General features: G+C 38.0%; 1 protein-coding gene across 3 annotated transcripts in view; it reads left to right on the top strand.

The window, feature by feature from the left end:
* The window catches only part of LOC135749745 (adhesion G protein-coupled receptor F5-like), a 73,195-nt gene that overhangs the window by 46,158 nt on the left and 9,733 nt on the right, over positions 1 to 17,304 (top strand). For 2 of the 3 annotated variants that reach the window (XM_073816331.1, XM_073816332.1), the window contains 7 exons: positions 3,848 to 3,951; positions 4,422 to 4,470; positions 6,554 to 6,718; positions 6,815 to 6,997; positions 7,096 to 7,119; positions 8,698 to 8,844; positions 9,058 to 9,333. In XM_073816331.1, the coding sequence (XP_073672432.1) occupies positions 3,848 to 3,951; positions 4,422 to 4,470; positions 6,554 to 6,718; positions 6,815 to 6,997; positions 7,096 to 7,119; positions 8,698 to 8,844; positions 9,058 to 9,333 (948 nt within the window). Of the gene's footprint in view, positions 1 to 3,259; positions 3,365 to 3,847; positions 3,952 to 4,421; positions 4,471 to 6,553; positions 6,719 to 6,814; positions 6,998 to 7,095; positions 7,120 to 8,697; positions 8,845 to 9,057; positions 9,334 to 17,304 lie in introns of all 3 variants that reach the window. The other variant, XM_073816330.1, reaches the window with a different exon arrangement.

Raw genomic sequence — 17,304 nt, 5'->3', positions numbered from 1 at the left:
GGATTAAGAAACTATTTAAAAAATATATTTTGGGTGATGGAGTTGGTGAAACTGGCAGCTATACAGCGAATCCTATTTCATTTGTGCATTTCATATCCGTTAAATCTTAGTCTACCGGCAAGTATTTTAGCTGCATAAATAAATCGGGTAAAATAAAAAATAAGAAACTAATTAGGATTGTTCATGTTATTTTTAATGTTTTATAACTTTGAGGCAACTGCATGCCATATTCTTTATAAACATTCAAAACAAACTGCGCACTTGCTTATAGTCTCCTAAGGTCAACACAATTTCCACATTAAAACTAATCAAAGCTAAAATCTAAAGTAATCATAATATATATTTATTTATTTATGTTATATGTTATATTTGAGGTAGACAGACAGGCTCCAGAAATGCGTCCATTAAGCTTTATCCGCATTGTAACGAGGCTGCTTGCGCATCCAGTGTCCAAGCACAATAAACGCGTGAACTAATGAACAACAGCAGTTTGTTTTTATATATTTTAAGTGTAATGCACATCCAATTACTTGCACAACACACTTTATTCCCCTGGGTAACGCACTTATTGGGAACCCCTAATATAATTTATCCTTTCAAGTGAAGGCATAGCGGATGAATTAAAGCAGTTTAAACATGATACGTTTGGAAATAAAGTTGCGGGTTTTGCACAGGTTTGATATAAATTATAGAAGGTTGAATTTAGTTGTTTTTCAATTTGAAATATTTTTAACAGATATTACTAATACATTTAACTTGAACTATTTCTAAAATGTTTCTTTAATAAAGAACACCGCTATCTCATAACGCCACGAAACCTATTACATAAAGTGAATAATTGATTGTCGAGCCATCGATATCAACCTATTCAGCACCTCCACCATGGACAGCACCCGCTAAGGTTGAACTTAAGAAGGTTTACCTTAAGCAACATCCTAAGGTATAGTTCGGAGAACACACGTAGGAAAGGTATATTTTCAAGAAACATCATTCTGTTTGATTTATTAGCTTGTTTCCTCATGGGGACATAAAAATGTCCCCACAAGGTCACAAAAATACTGGTATTCCTATCTTTGTGGGGACAATTGGTCCCCCCAACGTGATAATTACCCGGCCGTACGCACACACACACACACACACACACACACACACACACACACACACACACATAGTGTAAAAGTTACTTTGATCGGACTTTAAGCAGACAAAGTAATAGTTTTCTGTAGTTGAACACTATATGCAAATATGTTTGAAAAATAAATGGCGCCAAAGAAGTAAAATTTTTGCCTCAATGGTTCTGTAAAGAACATTTAACATCCGCAGAACTTTTCTGTTTCACAAAAGGGTTCTTTGTAGAAAAAAAACTTTTCTTGTGGAGTCAAGAAATGTCTAAACATTAAAATGTACTTTTGCCTCATGATGCGTTATAACATTAATTAAGTTAAAAAATAGGGTGAAGAATGTGAATGCGTAGAACTGTTTGTTTCAGCGCTTTAAGAATGTGGGCGTGCACAGATCTGTGTTTCATTGCATAAGGAATGTGGATGAGCAGAGATTTCTGTTTTTAAGTGCGTAAAGAATGTGAACGAGCACATCTGTCTGTGTTTCTGTGCGTGCGCATGGTCTTTTTGCGCTTCGTATGTCAGTTTGCTGCAGCTGAACAACTCCATGCAAATGCAATGATATGAGAAGATTAAGTAAACAATAATTATAATTATATAAAAATAGTATTGCAGTTGTTTTTAGTTTAATGGTTTTTGCAAATAAACTATGATTTGGCTGTTTGATCTTCTCACAATGTGTCACAGTGCAAATGTAAATTTAGCGTATGAATAATTGTTATACATTATAGGCTTTGTAACCTCGGTTAACGCCAGAGGCGGACACTACTTGAGTACTTTGAGTAAATTTTCAAGCATCTGTGCTTTATCAGAGTGTTAGTCTTGGGAAAAAAATTGACTTTACTTTACTAAAAAAATTTCACTACATTCTAAAGCATAGAATCATACTGTGTATTTCTTTTATATTGCATATTAAAATGTATTTAATACCTACGGTAATAACATAAAAATGTTGTACTTTTACTTTCTTGAGTAAAAGTACAAAAGTACTTTTTACTTAAGTAAAAGTAAAAACAATACTAGATGTTTAATGTACTTAAATATTCAATATAAACCAAAAACTTGAAATTATGGAATGTAGTGGAGTAAAAATTATGATAATATGCTTTGGAATGTATGTTTTCCAAAGAAAAACACTGATAAAATACGACTACATGAAAATTTACTATTTAGAAAGTAAAAATACTTAAGTAGTGTCCGCCTCTGGTAAACGCGTTTGAGAAGGCAACAGGGTGGGCTGCCTGTATTTAAAGGTGTAGCGGAAGATTTTCTTTTTCCGGGTGGATCATCTAGACTATTGGCCATCCCAGTTGTCAATCATTCTGATGATATGTTGACGTAAGGCCGTCGTCGTACGTGCTCGTCCCTAGGTTCACTTTCTGCACATGCACACTTTCAGGTGTATATGTATGATGAGCTACGGTTTCAACCATTCATTGAAGCTCGCGTTCTCACCATGTTTTTTCAAAATGTCTGAGGTTCGCAAGAGAAAAAGTGTCTACGAATTGTATGACAAGAAGAGAAAGGCCTCTGAAGAAAGAAACAAGACCAGAGTGCTTTTGAGAAAGTATTTCACACGCTTGCGTGCAATAAAAGCACAGGTTGGGCTTCCCATGCAAAGTTTTTACTCGACAGGTAAAGTTTGTCATGCTATTTGGAGAAATCCATTTAAAATCACTGCTAGTAAAAGTTGATTTACGCTAGGATTAGCGATGCTAGCCTGCACAAGTCAAGAACCGGTAAACATGCCAACAACAACTTGTAAACAGAGCGAAGAGAAGAACTAGGTCCTGCATGCTCTCTCTCTCTCTCTCTCGCTCTCTCTCTCTCTCTCTCTCTCTCTCTCTCGTGCACTCGTTTAATAGGCGTTCCCTCTCTGGAGCAGGTAGACTGTTGCACATTTGCATTTTGTTTTAAAGTGGAGGGGCGGTTCTTTTCAAAAATTTGGGAAAATCTTTGGCTAAACCTTCAAGATAACGATAACAAGCACGCAAGCAAAATTGAAATAATTATTTTACATGCACAATTTTTACGTTGTTGTGAGCATTTGAATTGTAAACTTTAAACATTTTTTTATATAAAATGATTAGTGAAACATTCAATATATTTATTGATATATTTTATTTACTTTTTTACAGATTTTTTTGGACAATTTTTTACAGAAATCTTAAACTACAGAAATCTTTTGTTCTGCAGAAATCTTTGTGACTTGAATACTTCAGTGAGAAACATGGCCAGAGAAAGTAAACTAAACTGCATATAACTTAAGCTTTTTTGTTACTAGGTTTATTCATTACGTAACTATTAATTTGACATAAACTGGTGGTCCTCAGTCTTTTTTCTTTATCTATATCCGCCTGCAATATTTGGTTCCAACCCTGTAATTTTTAAGTGAAGCCACCCAACTTGTTGAGCTGGTTTTAAGTGTGATTGATGCGATTTTAAATCAAACCAACTTATTTCCGCCTCATTTTAAATTGACATTATGGCAAGTTAAGACAAATCTGACAGTGTTTTCTGCTTTATGGTGTAGCATTTATTTGTGTTACACTAATGTCTGCTAAACTTGGACTGAGGACCGCTTTCTTTGTGTATTTCTTTGTGCTGTTTAGATATTTGAATTGTGTAACATAAATGCATACATGTAATTCATTTTTGTTAAAATGTTCTTTAGGTTCTGGATCAAGCTCTGTTTAAAACACTTTGTAATTTCTTTCCTTATACAGGAGAAATATTAAAGCAGATTTTAGGACTTACCGTGGCTATCTTGATTACCCATTTGTTTGAGGTGGAGACAAATGAATTGCAAGAAGCAAACATGGCTTTACAGGTGAACTTTACTGTATTTATATTGCTGATGTGTGTGTGTACCTACAGTGTGGGAACGAGATGTCAAAAGAATGCTTTTTAAAAATCTATAATAGCAAAAAGATTTTTATGAGTGTTAGGTCCCCACAAAATCTTGAAAACTGTTTGTTTGTGTGTTTGGGTTGGTATGTGTGGTTTACGGGGACTATACACTGAATGGTGTATGGTATAATGACATGTTATGATGCTATAGAAGTGCAAAGGAAGTAAACTGAATGGCTTAAAACATTGGGTTTGTGTGTGTGTGTGTGTGTGTGTGTGTGTGTGTGTGTGTGTGTGTGTGTGTGTGCGTGCGTGCGTGCGTGCGTGCGTGCGTGCGTGCGTGTGTGTGTGCGTGCGTGCGTGCGTGCGTGCGTGTACCTGCGTGTGTGTGTTCACATGATAACTTTTAAGTGGAAATAAATGAAATGTATATTTTTCATTTCATTTCAGTTTAGCTACATAGATGAACCACAGCATCACATAAGACAAAGACGAGCAGGTCTGAATCATGATTTTGTATACATGTACACACTGACCTAATAATAATATGATGATACAGTTTGTAGAGAATTTCCAGCCAACAGCAAATGCGCTGATTCATCGTAACTTACCTGTATTTATGAAATAAATTATGTACAAATAATAGCAAAATCAAAATGTGTGGTTAACATACATCTACAATTGTCATTTATTTACATGTTGTTAATGCTCATGCATTACTGTATTTTAAAGCTATAGTCGGCAACTTTGGAGGTTTGAGATGATTTCGAATGTTTACAATTTTCATGCTCCTCCCACACTACCACCGAGCAACCTCCCATCAAAGTATGTCCTCGTCAGTGCATACTTAGATTACTTAGATAACACTCAGAAATAGAATCAATGTTTCATAAAGCACAATTACCTGTCGAGAAGAAATGTGGCAAGCTCTACATCCAGCTATAACCCTTTAAAATCTCATAGATCTCTCCACCTTTCAAATGCCGGTCCGATATTGATCCTAGTTTTATTACGTGAAGGGTTGCTTTTTATCTTTGTTTCCTTGGTTGTTTCCTTTTCCTTGGTTGTTAACCAAGGAATCGGAAGTTTGTTAGTGAATGTTTTCTGCGCCATCCCGCTGCATTCAATCCAACACACAACTTCAGGCGGATGCATGTGATATTGGCTGCATACGAAAATTTGGGCAGCGTGGGGGGATCGAAAGGGATCTGTGGCATGTGCAGAAACTGTGATTGACAGGCAGATTTTACACAGCCCTGTGCTGATTGGACCAGATGAACCGACCATCGCTGATTGGACCAGATGAACCGGAGCGGTTGATTTTTGCCAAACAAATAACAGGCTCTAGGTCGGGGGTGGGGAACCCTGGTCCTGGAGGGCCACTGTCCTGCAGAGTTTTGTTCCAACCCTATTCAAACACACTGAAAAATGTAATTAAAGTCTTCAGGATCACTTGGAAATGAAATTCAGGTGTGTTTGGTTAGGGTTGGAACTAAAGTCTGCAGGACAGTGGCCCTCCAGGACCCAGGGTTCCCCACTCCTGCTCTAGGTGGAGGGAGAAGCGCAGGGTTTTTTCTTAAACAGTCTAATTTATCGAAGCATAGTGCCCGTTTCAGTAAATATGATCAAAAAATCTTGCCGACTGCAGCTTTAAACATTAGGGACTTTAAGCAGCAGCTGTGAATGAAACGGCTACGGAAGTGATCGGAAGTGTGCTGTCACACCGCCGTAGCCAAGAATGTAAAAATCACTAAGCAACCGTAAACAGGTTTAATTAATTCATTGAGATACAAAAAAGTCATTTAAAAAATCAAGAGAAGGATTGCTTTTGGCTTTAAATGACAATCCTCAGTCAGAAGAGGAGTTTTTATTATTGTATGATGTAAAAAGGTCTAAAAACTTTGATTTACCATGTTAGCAGAACTTGCAGAACTTGCCTTTTAAAGGGATAGTTCACCCAAAAACGAAAATTCTGTCATTATTTACTCACTCTTATGTTGTTAAAAACCCACATAAATTTCTTTGTTCTGATGAACACAGAGGAAGATATTTTGAAGAATGTTTGTAACCAAACGGTTAGTGGACCCCATTCACTTCCATAGTAGGAAAAACGAATGCTATAGAAGTAAATGGGGTCAACAAATGGTTTGGTTACAAAATATCTTTCTTTGTGTTTATCAGAACAAAGACATTTATACAGGTTTGTAACAACATGAGGGTGAGTAAATGATGACTGAATTTTCATTTTTGGGTGAACTATGCCTTAAACCTACAAACGGAAAATATTGTTTAATTAAATTTAAAACATTTTAACACATATTATACAAAAGACTAGTGGTACAATCACAAACTGATGCAATTACAAAGTCATATTATGCCATAAAACATAACATTTATTTACCTAATATCTCACGTAGTAGCAGTTAAATCCACGCATGCGCAATACAACTCCAGAATGCCGTTGCCCTTTCACCAGAGGCTGTGGCTTAAAGTCCCTATTATATGGGAAAAATCAAACTTCAAAAATACTCTATAATAATGAATCAATATGCTGACCTTACAATGCTGTACTTGTTGGCTCTTCCCATATACAGTCCCATATACAGTCCCATATACACAGGCTGAAATTGAGATTCATGCATCAGACATCTCTGTGATCAATGAGCTGAAGATTTATCTGCATGAGCTTATTCAAAATAATACTGTGATCGACAATGTGACATTAGTTGATTTAAGCTTCACCACAGGTAAATATCACATCTACCTTTTGACAACAAACACAATAGTCATGGCAAATAACACGGATTTGTAAAAAAATAACTTATTTGTTGTTCTTTTCTTAGTTTGCAACATGTTACCAGGTACCACTGATTACCAGTGTAATTGTGAGAATCAGTATGTATGGCCTTGTGACAAATGTACAGAATATGGGAGCTGTAATAACAGCATCACTAACAACACATGCAGCTGCATCAATGCTTATCCAAATAATGGACAGTTCTGTCGGCCAATCAGCGAGATGACAAGTAATAGAAAAAAAAATATTTTTTTCTGTTTGTTATTACAAAAACCTGGAAAACTGTTACTAATTAATTTAAATCCTTTTTCATATATTTACTGGAAGATGCCACAACATGTCAGCAAACAGGTATGTTTGGACCGCAGCAATAAGATCATAATGTATAATTTTTTGATGTTTTTGGCCATCTTAACAAACTTCAAAAGTTTGCTATTTACATTACTCATATTTGACTTATTTTTCTAGAACATGGCATGTTTGATTTATTAAATTATAAAATGTGCACTTTTAGATTAGGATGGACTTTTTACTCACAGAAGTGACCATAAACTGTTGATTTGTTATATCTGCCTTTTTCATGTGATAGATCCGCTTATGGCTACATATAAAAATTGTTATACCGCAGATCCAATTTTAGATCTAGCTTACTAGATGTCTCTCATGTCAGGAAAAAATCCTTTACTCAAAGATACTGTAGTCAACTCTGTTGTGAGTTAACACCCAATGCAGACACAGAGATGAATGGAAAAAACAGAACACATGAGACAGAGTGGTGTTGAATAGAATAAAGATGATTTATTAATTATTCTTAGGTGCATTTTAGATGGTCTGACTAACTTTGTTTGACTAGAAGCAGATTTATTAGCTGTTATTATACCAAACACAGACAGAGTGTACATTAACTGTATTAACTGCATACAGAAAACTCTTTGTAAATTATTTTAGTGCGATGTACTGTATGTTCTGGGTGCGCCAAAAGAAAACCATTGTTCTAATATTTTTCGTATTTCTGTAATGAAGATATGAATGAATGTGCTAAGATACCTGAGGTCTGTGGTCCAAACTCAATCTGCATCAACACTGATGGGAGTTACAATTGCTCATGTGTGAGTGGATATAATGTAACAGACCTGAACCTCCCTATAATACAGCAATAAGCCCCAAGAAGCAGTGAGTGACCGACACGAAGCAAAGGGCCTAAAATCCCACTTAGCTGGTATAAAATGCACTGTAACACCACTGCTTCGTGGGGCTTATTGCTTTTATAAAACGGTTACTTTAGCTGCATAGCAGGGTTTAATAAAATGAAAACACAAATAAGTTGTAATTATAATAGTACAAATATTACTTTTCCACCAAACAAAGTAGTTCCATTTTTGTGAAGCACTTTTCTAAGAGATCAGATTCAGAGCCATGATCAAAACTTAGACAGTGTTTTTAGTGAATGCATCAGTGTTTACGTTGGGTAAGATCGCCACCCAGTGGATAATAACAGAAATATTAATTTGAGGTAGAAACTCCTCAGGGAACGTTTTCTCTTTATTGAAGAGATGACTCAACAAAATGTAGTGCCATTTATCTGGATATCGCCATTAATTGTGCAATTGTAGACAAATTAAAAATATGATTAAAGACTGAGGTGTTTATCTTAATAAATCAGTACGCAGCAACAGTGACGGAGTGATACTTATATTATGCGATCTGAAACATGGGTTACCGGGGTATTTTATCACGGCTTAGAATGCGTTTAAACCAATCAGAATGAAGAAACAGAATGGCCCATTTTACAAACATCAGTAATCCATGCATTGGTATGTTTTTAATAAGGTTTTATGATTTCAGGTGTTGTTTTCTGGAAGTCATGTTAAACATTAGGTTGTTGCATGAGGGTAATATTATTCTCTGTTTTTTTATTTGTTTTTAAAGATGTGGATGAATGTGTTGAGATTCCTGAGATCTGTGGTCCAAACTCAATCTGCAACAACACTGCTGGGAATTACAATTGCTCGTGTATGAGTGGATATAATGTTACCAATCCGAACCTCCCTATAAACGTCAGTAACCCATGCACAGGTATGATTGACAATTGTTGCTTACAGTAGAAAATGTACAGGTAATACAATTTCTGTTTAATTTCTGTTTATTAAGTTTTGCTTAATTGTGATTTCAATAGTAACATGCTTTGTAAAATAATCTGACATTTAGCTGAAACATGTAGATGATGATGGTTAGTTCCTAGTTTTATGTTAAATACAGTGTACAATGTAATATATATATATACAACAGCTACAGCCAAACCAGCAACTACAGCCAAACCGGCAACTACAGCCAAACCGGTAACTACAGCCAAACCGGCAACTACAGCCAAACCAGTAACTACAGCCAAACCGGTAACTACAGCCAAACCAGTAACTACAGCCAAACCAGTAACTACAGCCAAACCAGTAACTACAGCCAAACCAGCAACTACAGCCAAACCAGTAACTACAGTCAAAACAGCAACTATAGCCAAAACCAAGGCTACAGTCAAACCAGCACAACCACCACCAATAACACTGACAGGTATGTACAGTACTGTAAAAATGATGAGATACAGCACAAATATATTTTAATGAATATTTAGCATAATGTACACTGTTAACTTAAAGCTCCACTGTGTAGGATCTACTCCCATCTAGCGGTGAAAGTCTATATGACAAGTAACTGAATATTACTTTCTAGCCCCCCCCCCCATTCGGAACGCGTTTTAACTCGTACGGTGGCCTGGCCGTGTCATGCCAAGGTTAACATGGCTTCCAGTAGCTACAAAGCAAAAGCAATGAGAAAAAAATGAACAATTTGCAATGTCCTTTTCCTGTGATCCATCAAAGCACACAGATTTATGTTTAACATGAAAAAAGTCTGATTGTCATGATATGTCCGCTTAAAATCACATACAAAAAGCAACCATGACGGGTTTAAATGGACGCAAACTAATATTATGTCAGAGTACAATGCTTATTAGGGATGTCCCGATCAGGTTTTTTTGCCCTCGAGTCTGAGTCCGAGTCATTTGATTTTGAGTATCTGCCGATACCGAGTCCCGATCCGATACTTTTATAATACATAAAAAAAAAAGAATAAAGAAGAGCGAAAAAACAGAACCAGTCCAGGATGTTCCTTATGTCATGCCGCACGCATTGCTGTTTCTGTGTGGAGTCAAAAGAGTCTAACTCTGTGCCAGCGCATAACTACAGATGTGTTAAAAAATAATGAATATATACTATATATGTTCAGGGGTTAAATTGGGGTTTGTTTTGTGGGGAGGCTCTGTTGGGAGGGAGGGTTCGAGGGGTAACATGTTTAATCCTGATGACAGCAAAGCCACTGGGTGTGTTTCAATGACATTTTGTATCTCTGATAGGATTTTATAAGTTTCAGTTTTAAAGCTGTGCCACATGTTGACCCAAACTTTAAAATCTGAATTTTAAATTATGCAAATCTATGAGTCTGACACCCTATATGCATTTGGTGCACATGTCATTATGCACAATTGATCAAACTTTGAAGGAAGTTATAAGACTTAAGCTCCTTGACTCATTCTAGGCATAAGATAGGCTACCCAAAAAGACTCAATTAACAAGAAAAACAACATACTGATTCAGCAATATATCTTATAAATTAGCCATAGAGATTCCCTAAGCTGGTCAGCAGTTAGTTATAAAATACCTTTAGGTCGTGATTCATTTGTATAATCAAAATACATTATTTTATTAAACTATACAATCAGTTGCATCCAGTTATCTAGTTAACGTTTTGTAATGAGATGAGTGACATGGCTATACATACTTTAATACTTTGTTTCTAGACTTCTATTAAGTTTTTTCGACATGGGCACCATTCTTACCTTTCTTTCTCTCTCTCTCTCTCTCTCTCTCATCTCTACAGTAACGTCAAATGATCCTGCGCGAATGCGCGTTCTTGAGGTTCTGAGTGAGACGCGGAACTGCGTCTGAGCACATGTTGACAATAACGATCAACGCGTCGTTTAAATGAGCGGTAAAAACGCGGTTTTGTCGTGGGTTCCTTGCACGCACGAGTGTGAAGCCTATGAATTAAAGCACGTCAATAGGCTTGTTCAACTTCCTGCGGTGCCGCAACAATCGACAGCCTCGTGACGTCAAACTACCGCGAGAGTGATCCGCGAAATCATACGGAGGAGTTTGCTTTTAAATCGTTCTCGCGGAACTTTGACGTCATGCAGCACCACAAGAACCGGCAGCCGGATGAAGGATGAAGTCGAACAAGCCTATTCTCTTCAGTTCACACGCACCAGCGCAGCGCGTACACTGGCGCGGAGCAGAGCGAGAACTTAATGGATTTTAAACCCTGCATATGTATCCGAGTCCTGATCGGGAGGTAACGTCCGATTCCGATCGAGTCTGAAACCACGTGATCGGGGCCGATTTCCGATCACGTGATCGGATCGGGACATCCCTAATGCTTATGTTTCAAGTAAACGTTACATGTCCGTGTATATGTAAGAGCTTTCTCTCATATTGGTGAAAAAAGATTGCGCAACTTTCACACGCTTGTAAAATGAAACGAAAGACGCGCAGATCAGACGCTTTTATCAATGAAAGGCTAAAAATAGGGCTGTCACCGTGTGTTTGTGCTAGAGGTCAGAAAAGATGAAAAACATTTATCTCAGTACCTCAGATTACATAAATGGGCGGAGAGACGGCTTGTGGCTGTTCGAACACATTAAACCACATGCATGTTTACACTAACAAGTGTTATGCATAATCATGCTAAAGTTAGCCAAGGAACTATAAAACTTCAAGTTTACAACATGGACTGTATAGATGTAAACAAATATGCTGAATTACCTGTGGAGAAGATATAAAGTAGCAACTTCAGTGTCCCTTGAGCCCCATCTTGGAAAACTAACTCCAATAGTGACTTTGGTCTTGATGTTTTTCCTGTCACGTTGTCGTTTAAAATCCCTGTTTCGCTTCCTTGGCGATTTGTTTTAATGTCCTCGAGAATATGTCTTCAACCGGCTTTCAAATCAAAGCATTAGATCGCAGGATCATCACGGTTTGCAGCTGTCGCAGCCGAAGGATTCAGCTACGCAGGTCACAGGCTGGATACGTCATCAAGCCTGGTTTATTTAAATCAACTGAGCATTACATTCGCAAGTCATAAGATAGATAGATAGATAGATAGATAGATAGATAGATAGATAGATAGATAGATAGATAGATAGATAGATAGATAGATAGATAGATCTTTATTGTCATTGTATTATACAACGAAATTTCAGTTTGGAGCAATACTCTTCAAATAGCAGCATGGAGTAAAATATACACACATATACCCAATCTCACACATGCACATTGTATAGTACATGGAGTACACATTCATTTCATGTTCTGAAAAATTAAACAGTAAACACAGCGATATTGCACAGAGTCAGATTGCACAGAGCGAGCGAGGTAGGGGTGTTTGTGTTTTTATGTTGTGTGTGTGAATGAATGTGTGTATGATTTGTGTAGTATGTCTACAGCTCTGGAAAAAAAGCTGTTTCGAAGCCTATTAGTGCGTGTACTTAGAGTTCTTAGTCTGCCTGAGGGAAGTGTGATGAACAGGGAGTGTCCAGGGTGTGAGGTGTCCTGCCTGATTTTTGTGGCCTTTGTGAGAAGGCGGCTTGAGTATAATTCACCCAGGTTTGGTAAGGGGGAGCCGATGATCCTCTCAGCCATCTTAACAACCCGCTGCAGGCCCTTTCTTTCTGCTTCTGTGCAGCTGGAGTGCCACACAGTGCAGCAGTATGTCAGGGTGCTCTCAATTATGCAACGGTAGAAGCGTATCAGAAGTTCCTGAGGGAGCCCATTGCGTTTCAAGGTCCTCAGGAAAAACATCTTCTGCTGGGCTTTTTTAATGGTATGGGAGGTGTTCTGGCTCCAGGTTAAATCCTCTGCTACGTGCAATCCTAGGAACTTAAAGCTTGCCACCCTCTCCACCTCCTCCCCGTTGATACACAGTCCATTATGGATTAGTTTGTTTCTTCTGAAGTCAATTATTATCTCTTTTGTTTTCTTGGTATTAAGGTTGAGGTCGTTGTTCCTGCACCAGGCTGACAGTGTCTGGACCTCTTCCCTGTAGGCTATTTCGTCATTGTTTGATATGAGTCCCACTATGGTGGTGTCGTCTGCAAATGTAATGATTGTGTTAGAATTATGGGAGGGGATGCAGTCATGGGTAAAAAGCGAGTAGAGGGCTGGACTGAGGACACAGCCCTGGGGGACGCCAGTGTTGAGAGTAATACTGGAAGAGATGTGTTGACTAATCCTGACGTGCTGGGGTCTGTTGGTGAGAAAATTTTTAATCCACTGGCAAGGACAGTCTCCCAGACCCAGTATTTGCAGTTTTTTGATCAGTTTGTCTGGTTTGATGGAGTTGAATGCAGAGCTATAGTCAATGAATAGCATCCTGACATAGCTGTTGGGGGTTTCCAGGTGTGTGAGGGCTGTGTGCAGTGCTATAGAGATGGCGTCATCATTAGTTCTGTTGGTCCTATATGCAAATTGGTGTTGATCGAAGTCAGGAGGGATGCGAGCCTTAATGTGAGGCAGTATTAGTCTCTCAAAACATTTTTTTATTTACGTTTATTTTAGTAGGGACAGATACAAAGAAGAGACATAAATACACTGTAAACAGTCATTTGATGTATGTATCATAGTGTTTTTAGCCGAAGCTAGTTTACAACACTTGTCCCTAGAGGGGCTTTTAGTTAAAAAAGAAGAGAAAAAAAAAGAGAAAAGAAAAAAAAGAAATACAGAACAACATTATTAAAAGTGAAGTAAGAACCAGTTTAAATTAAATACAAAAAGAGCAGTATAAAAACTAAATATGAGAGCAGTTTTGTTCCTGAATTAGCCACAATTTAGTATGTTTTTTAAAAGTGAAAAACGTTGGAATACATTTCAAGTGGCCTGGCAGAGAATTCCATAATTTCACCCCTTTTATTGAAAAGGCAGTTTGGGCAAATGATGTTCTACGGTAAGGGATAATGCAATTGCCATTTAATGCTGCTCGGGTGGATCTAGTGCAATTTTGCAATTTTGTTATTAGTTTGCAAAGAGGTGGGGGAGCAGTGTTATTTAGGCATTTAAAAACTAATTTAATAAAATGCAAAGAGATAAAATTATCAAAACTTAAAAGCTTATATTTGCTCAAGATTTTGCAATGATGGTACCTTATTCTCTTCTTGTCCAGGATTTTCAATGCTCGATTATAAAGACACTCTATAGAATTAACTGATGACTGGTGAGCTTGGGACCATGTAGTCAAGCCATATGATATATGTGAAAAAATCATAGAGTTTATAAAAATAAAAGCACAATCAAGAGTCAAGCAATTTCGTATCATCCTAAAACAGCCCAAGTTTGCCCTAATGGTTTTACTAATTTTCTTGATATGACTTTTAAAATTCAGTTGATAGTCTATAATTATTCCCAGGTACTTCACTTCAGATACTTGCTCAATAAGCTCCCCATTAATTTGTACATTCAATAGTTGTGTTACAGGTCGTTTTTTAATAGAAAAGCAGACAGCGTTTGTTTTTTTAGCATTTAAAACTAAACAAGATGAGGCCAGCCAAGATGATATTTTGTCTAAGTTGGCATTCAATTTATCAGCCACAATATTAAAAGTATTACCAGAAGCATACACCACTGTGTCATCTGCATACATCTGCAGACCTAAATCTGGACATACATTTCATGATCACCGGCGTGAAAGCCACAGGCCGGTAGTCATTCAAGCTTGTAATGGCTGAGGTTTTGGGTATCGGGATTATGGTGGCGGTTTTCAAACAGATAGGGACTGTGGCTTGCTGTAATGACAGGTTGAAAATGCGTGTGAATACTGGAGCGAGTTGTTCAGCACAATTCTTCAGCACTTGTCCTGGAACGCCGTCAGGCCCCGTTGCTTTGTTGCAGTTGATGTTGTTTAATGCTCTCTTTACCTGGTAGATCTGAAGAGCGAGTGGCTGATCGCTTTCTGGAAAGGTGGTGCTTGTATATGGGTCCGGTTCTCTGGTGGAGCTGGAATCTTCAAAGCGTGCAAAAAAGGTGTTTAGCTGATCTGGGAGAGAGGGGTCAGTTGAGGTGAGGTTAGTGTTGCTCTGTTTGTAGCCGGTAATGTTCTTTACACCCTGCCACATTGCACGGGGGTTGTTTTCATTAAAGTTATCCTCAATGCGTTGTTTATATTTCCGTTTTGCAGATATGATGCCTCTGTTTAGGTTATCCCTCGCCCTCCTGTACTCCTCCCTATCTCCTGATCTCAGTGCTATGTCCCGGGCTCTGAGCAGCTCCCTCACCCTGTTGTTAAACCAGGGCTTCTGGTTGGGGAACACTTTAATTTGCTTTTTTGTTGTAACGATATCTGTGCAGAAGTTGATGTAGGATAGGACTGTGGAGGTATGGTGCTCAATGTCTGTATGTTCAAAGAGCTCCCATCTGGTGTCATCAAAACAGTCCTGTAAGGCTGAGGAAGCTTCTGCAGTCCAGATCTGTACTATCTTCACCTGAGGTTTGGTCCTGCTGATAATGGGCTTGTAGGCTGGTATCAGTAGCAGAGATAGATGGTCAGACTGTCCAAGGTGAGGTAAAGCATGGGTTTTATACGTTCCAGGAACATTTGTATACACCTGATCCAATGTTTTGTTATTCCTTGTTTTAACCCACATGGAAAGAACCTATATGTGGATATATGTGCATATATGAAACCTATATGCAGCTTATATGCACATATATGCTGCATATATACAGCATATATGCGCATATATGGCACATATATGCAGCACATATACAGCATATATGCACATATATAATAATATATATGCACATATATTAAACCTATATGCATATATGCTGCACATATACAGTATATATGCCCATATATGATAATATATATGCTGCATATATGCAAAATTGAGGTGCATATATGTGCATATACAGGCCATAAATTATGTGAATTATTAAATAAAGTTATGTTGTCTGCACATTTAAAACATTAACAAGATCTGTCTAGGACATGTATGACAAAATGGTTTAATTTAACAGCTACTGTTCTGTGTTATTTAACAGCGACAGTAGCGCAGATGGTAAAGCGAGTTGTCTAATGATCAGAAGGTTGGGTGTTCGAATCCCAGCAGTGGCGTGTGGGATTGCATTTTTTTTGTGATCGGAAGGTTGGAGGTTTGAATCCTGGCTCCTGCAGGTGCAGACTGTCATTGGTTGGACCTTTATTTATGTTTAATTTATTAGCAGCTGCAGATTTTAATAATTTTACCAATATATAGGTTAACATATATGTACATATATGTACATATATGTACATATAATATAGGAAAACGGCCAATTTTATATATGTCACATATATGTAAAACTTATATCAAAACCTATATTGAAACATATATGTTTATATATGTTTTTTCCACGTGGGAATGTTCACATTCTTGTAGAATTTTGGCAAAACCGTCTTCAAGTTAGTGTGGTTGAAATCCCCTGCCACTATAAACATGCCCTCCGGGTGTCTGTTTTGCTGCTTACATATAGCATCATGTAGCTTTCCCATAGCTATTTTAGCATTCGCTCTGGGATGCACATAGACAGCAATAATAATCACAGATGAGAATTCCCTAGGCAGGTAGTAAGGTCTGCATTTCAGCATCAGAAACTCCAAATCCGAGCAGCAATGTCTCTCAATAACAATAGTATCTGCGCACCAACTGTTATGAATGTATGCACACACACCTCCTCCTCTTGACTTACCAGAGTCGGCTGTGCGATCTGCACGGTAAAGGGAGCGGCCTGCTAAATCCAGTGCTAAATCCGGTATGTTGTCATGCAGCCACGTCTCCGTTATCACCGTAATGCAGCAATCCAAGCGGTTATTGGTAATCCGCAATCTTACGTCGTCCATTTTGTTAACAAGGGAGCGGGCATTAGCGAGAAAGATGCTGGGTACGGCAGGTTTGTGCGGGCAACGTCTTAACCTAGCCTGAAAGCCGGCTCGTTTCCCCCGCTTCTGCTTCCTCTCACATCTTCGCCTGTTAATTAAGTTGGCTTTTTCGAGTTTAAGAAAGATTGTAAGTGAATTTTTTTTTTAAATGACTTACGTGTAAGCTCAGGAAAGAAACTTAGGTTGTTTTCACATTTGTTGGTGCGCACCGTGGTGCGGCCTCGGAGCGCACCAAAATACATTGTATCATTTTTCAGTTAGTGCGGTCCGTGTTCACACATATATATATATATATATATATATATATATATATATATATATATATATATATATATATATATATATATATATTACTTTACTCGACATGCCGCACCGTACACCATGTGACAACGGTCAGCGCTGTCATTGGTCTCTGACAGCTCTTACCATCTCATGACCACCCCCACGTTTCCACGACAACCAGCCTGACAGGGAGAGCGCAGCTATCAAGATGTTGACATAAACGATGCACGTCTTTGC

Source organism: Paramisgurnus dabryanus, chromosome 12, assembly GCF_030506205.2.
Source record: "Paramisgurnus dabryanus chromosome 12, PD_genome_1.1, whole genome shotgun sequence".
In the NCBI taxonomy this organism is placed as follows: Eukaryota; Metazoa; Chordata; class Actinopteri; order Cypriniformes; family Cobitidae; genus Paramisgurnus; species Paramisgurnus dabryanus.
The sequence above is the reverse complement of the archived record's forward strand: the minus strand, read 5'-3'. Positions and strand labels throughout refer to the sequence as shown.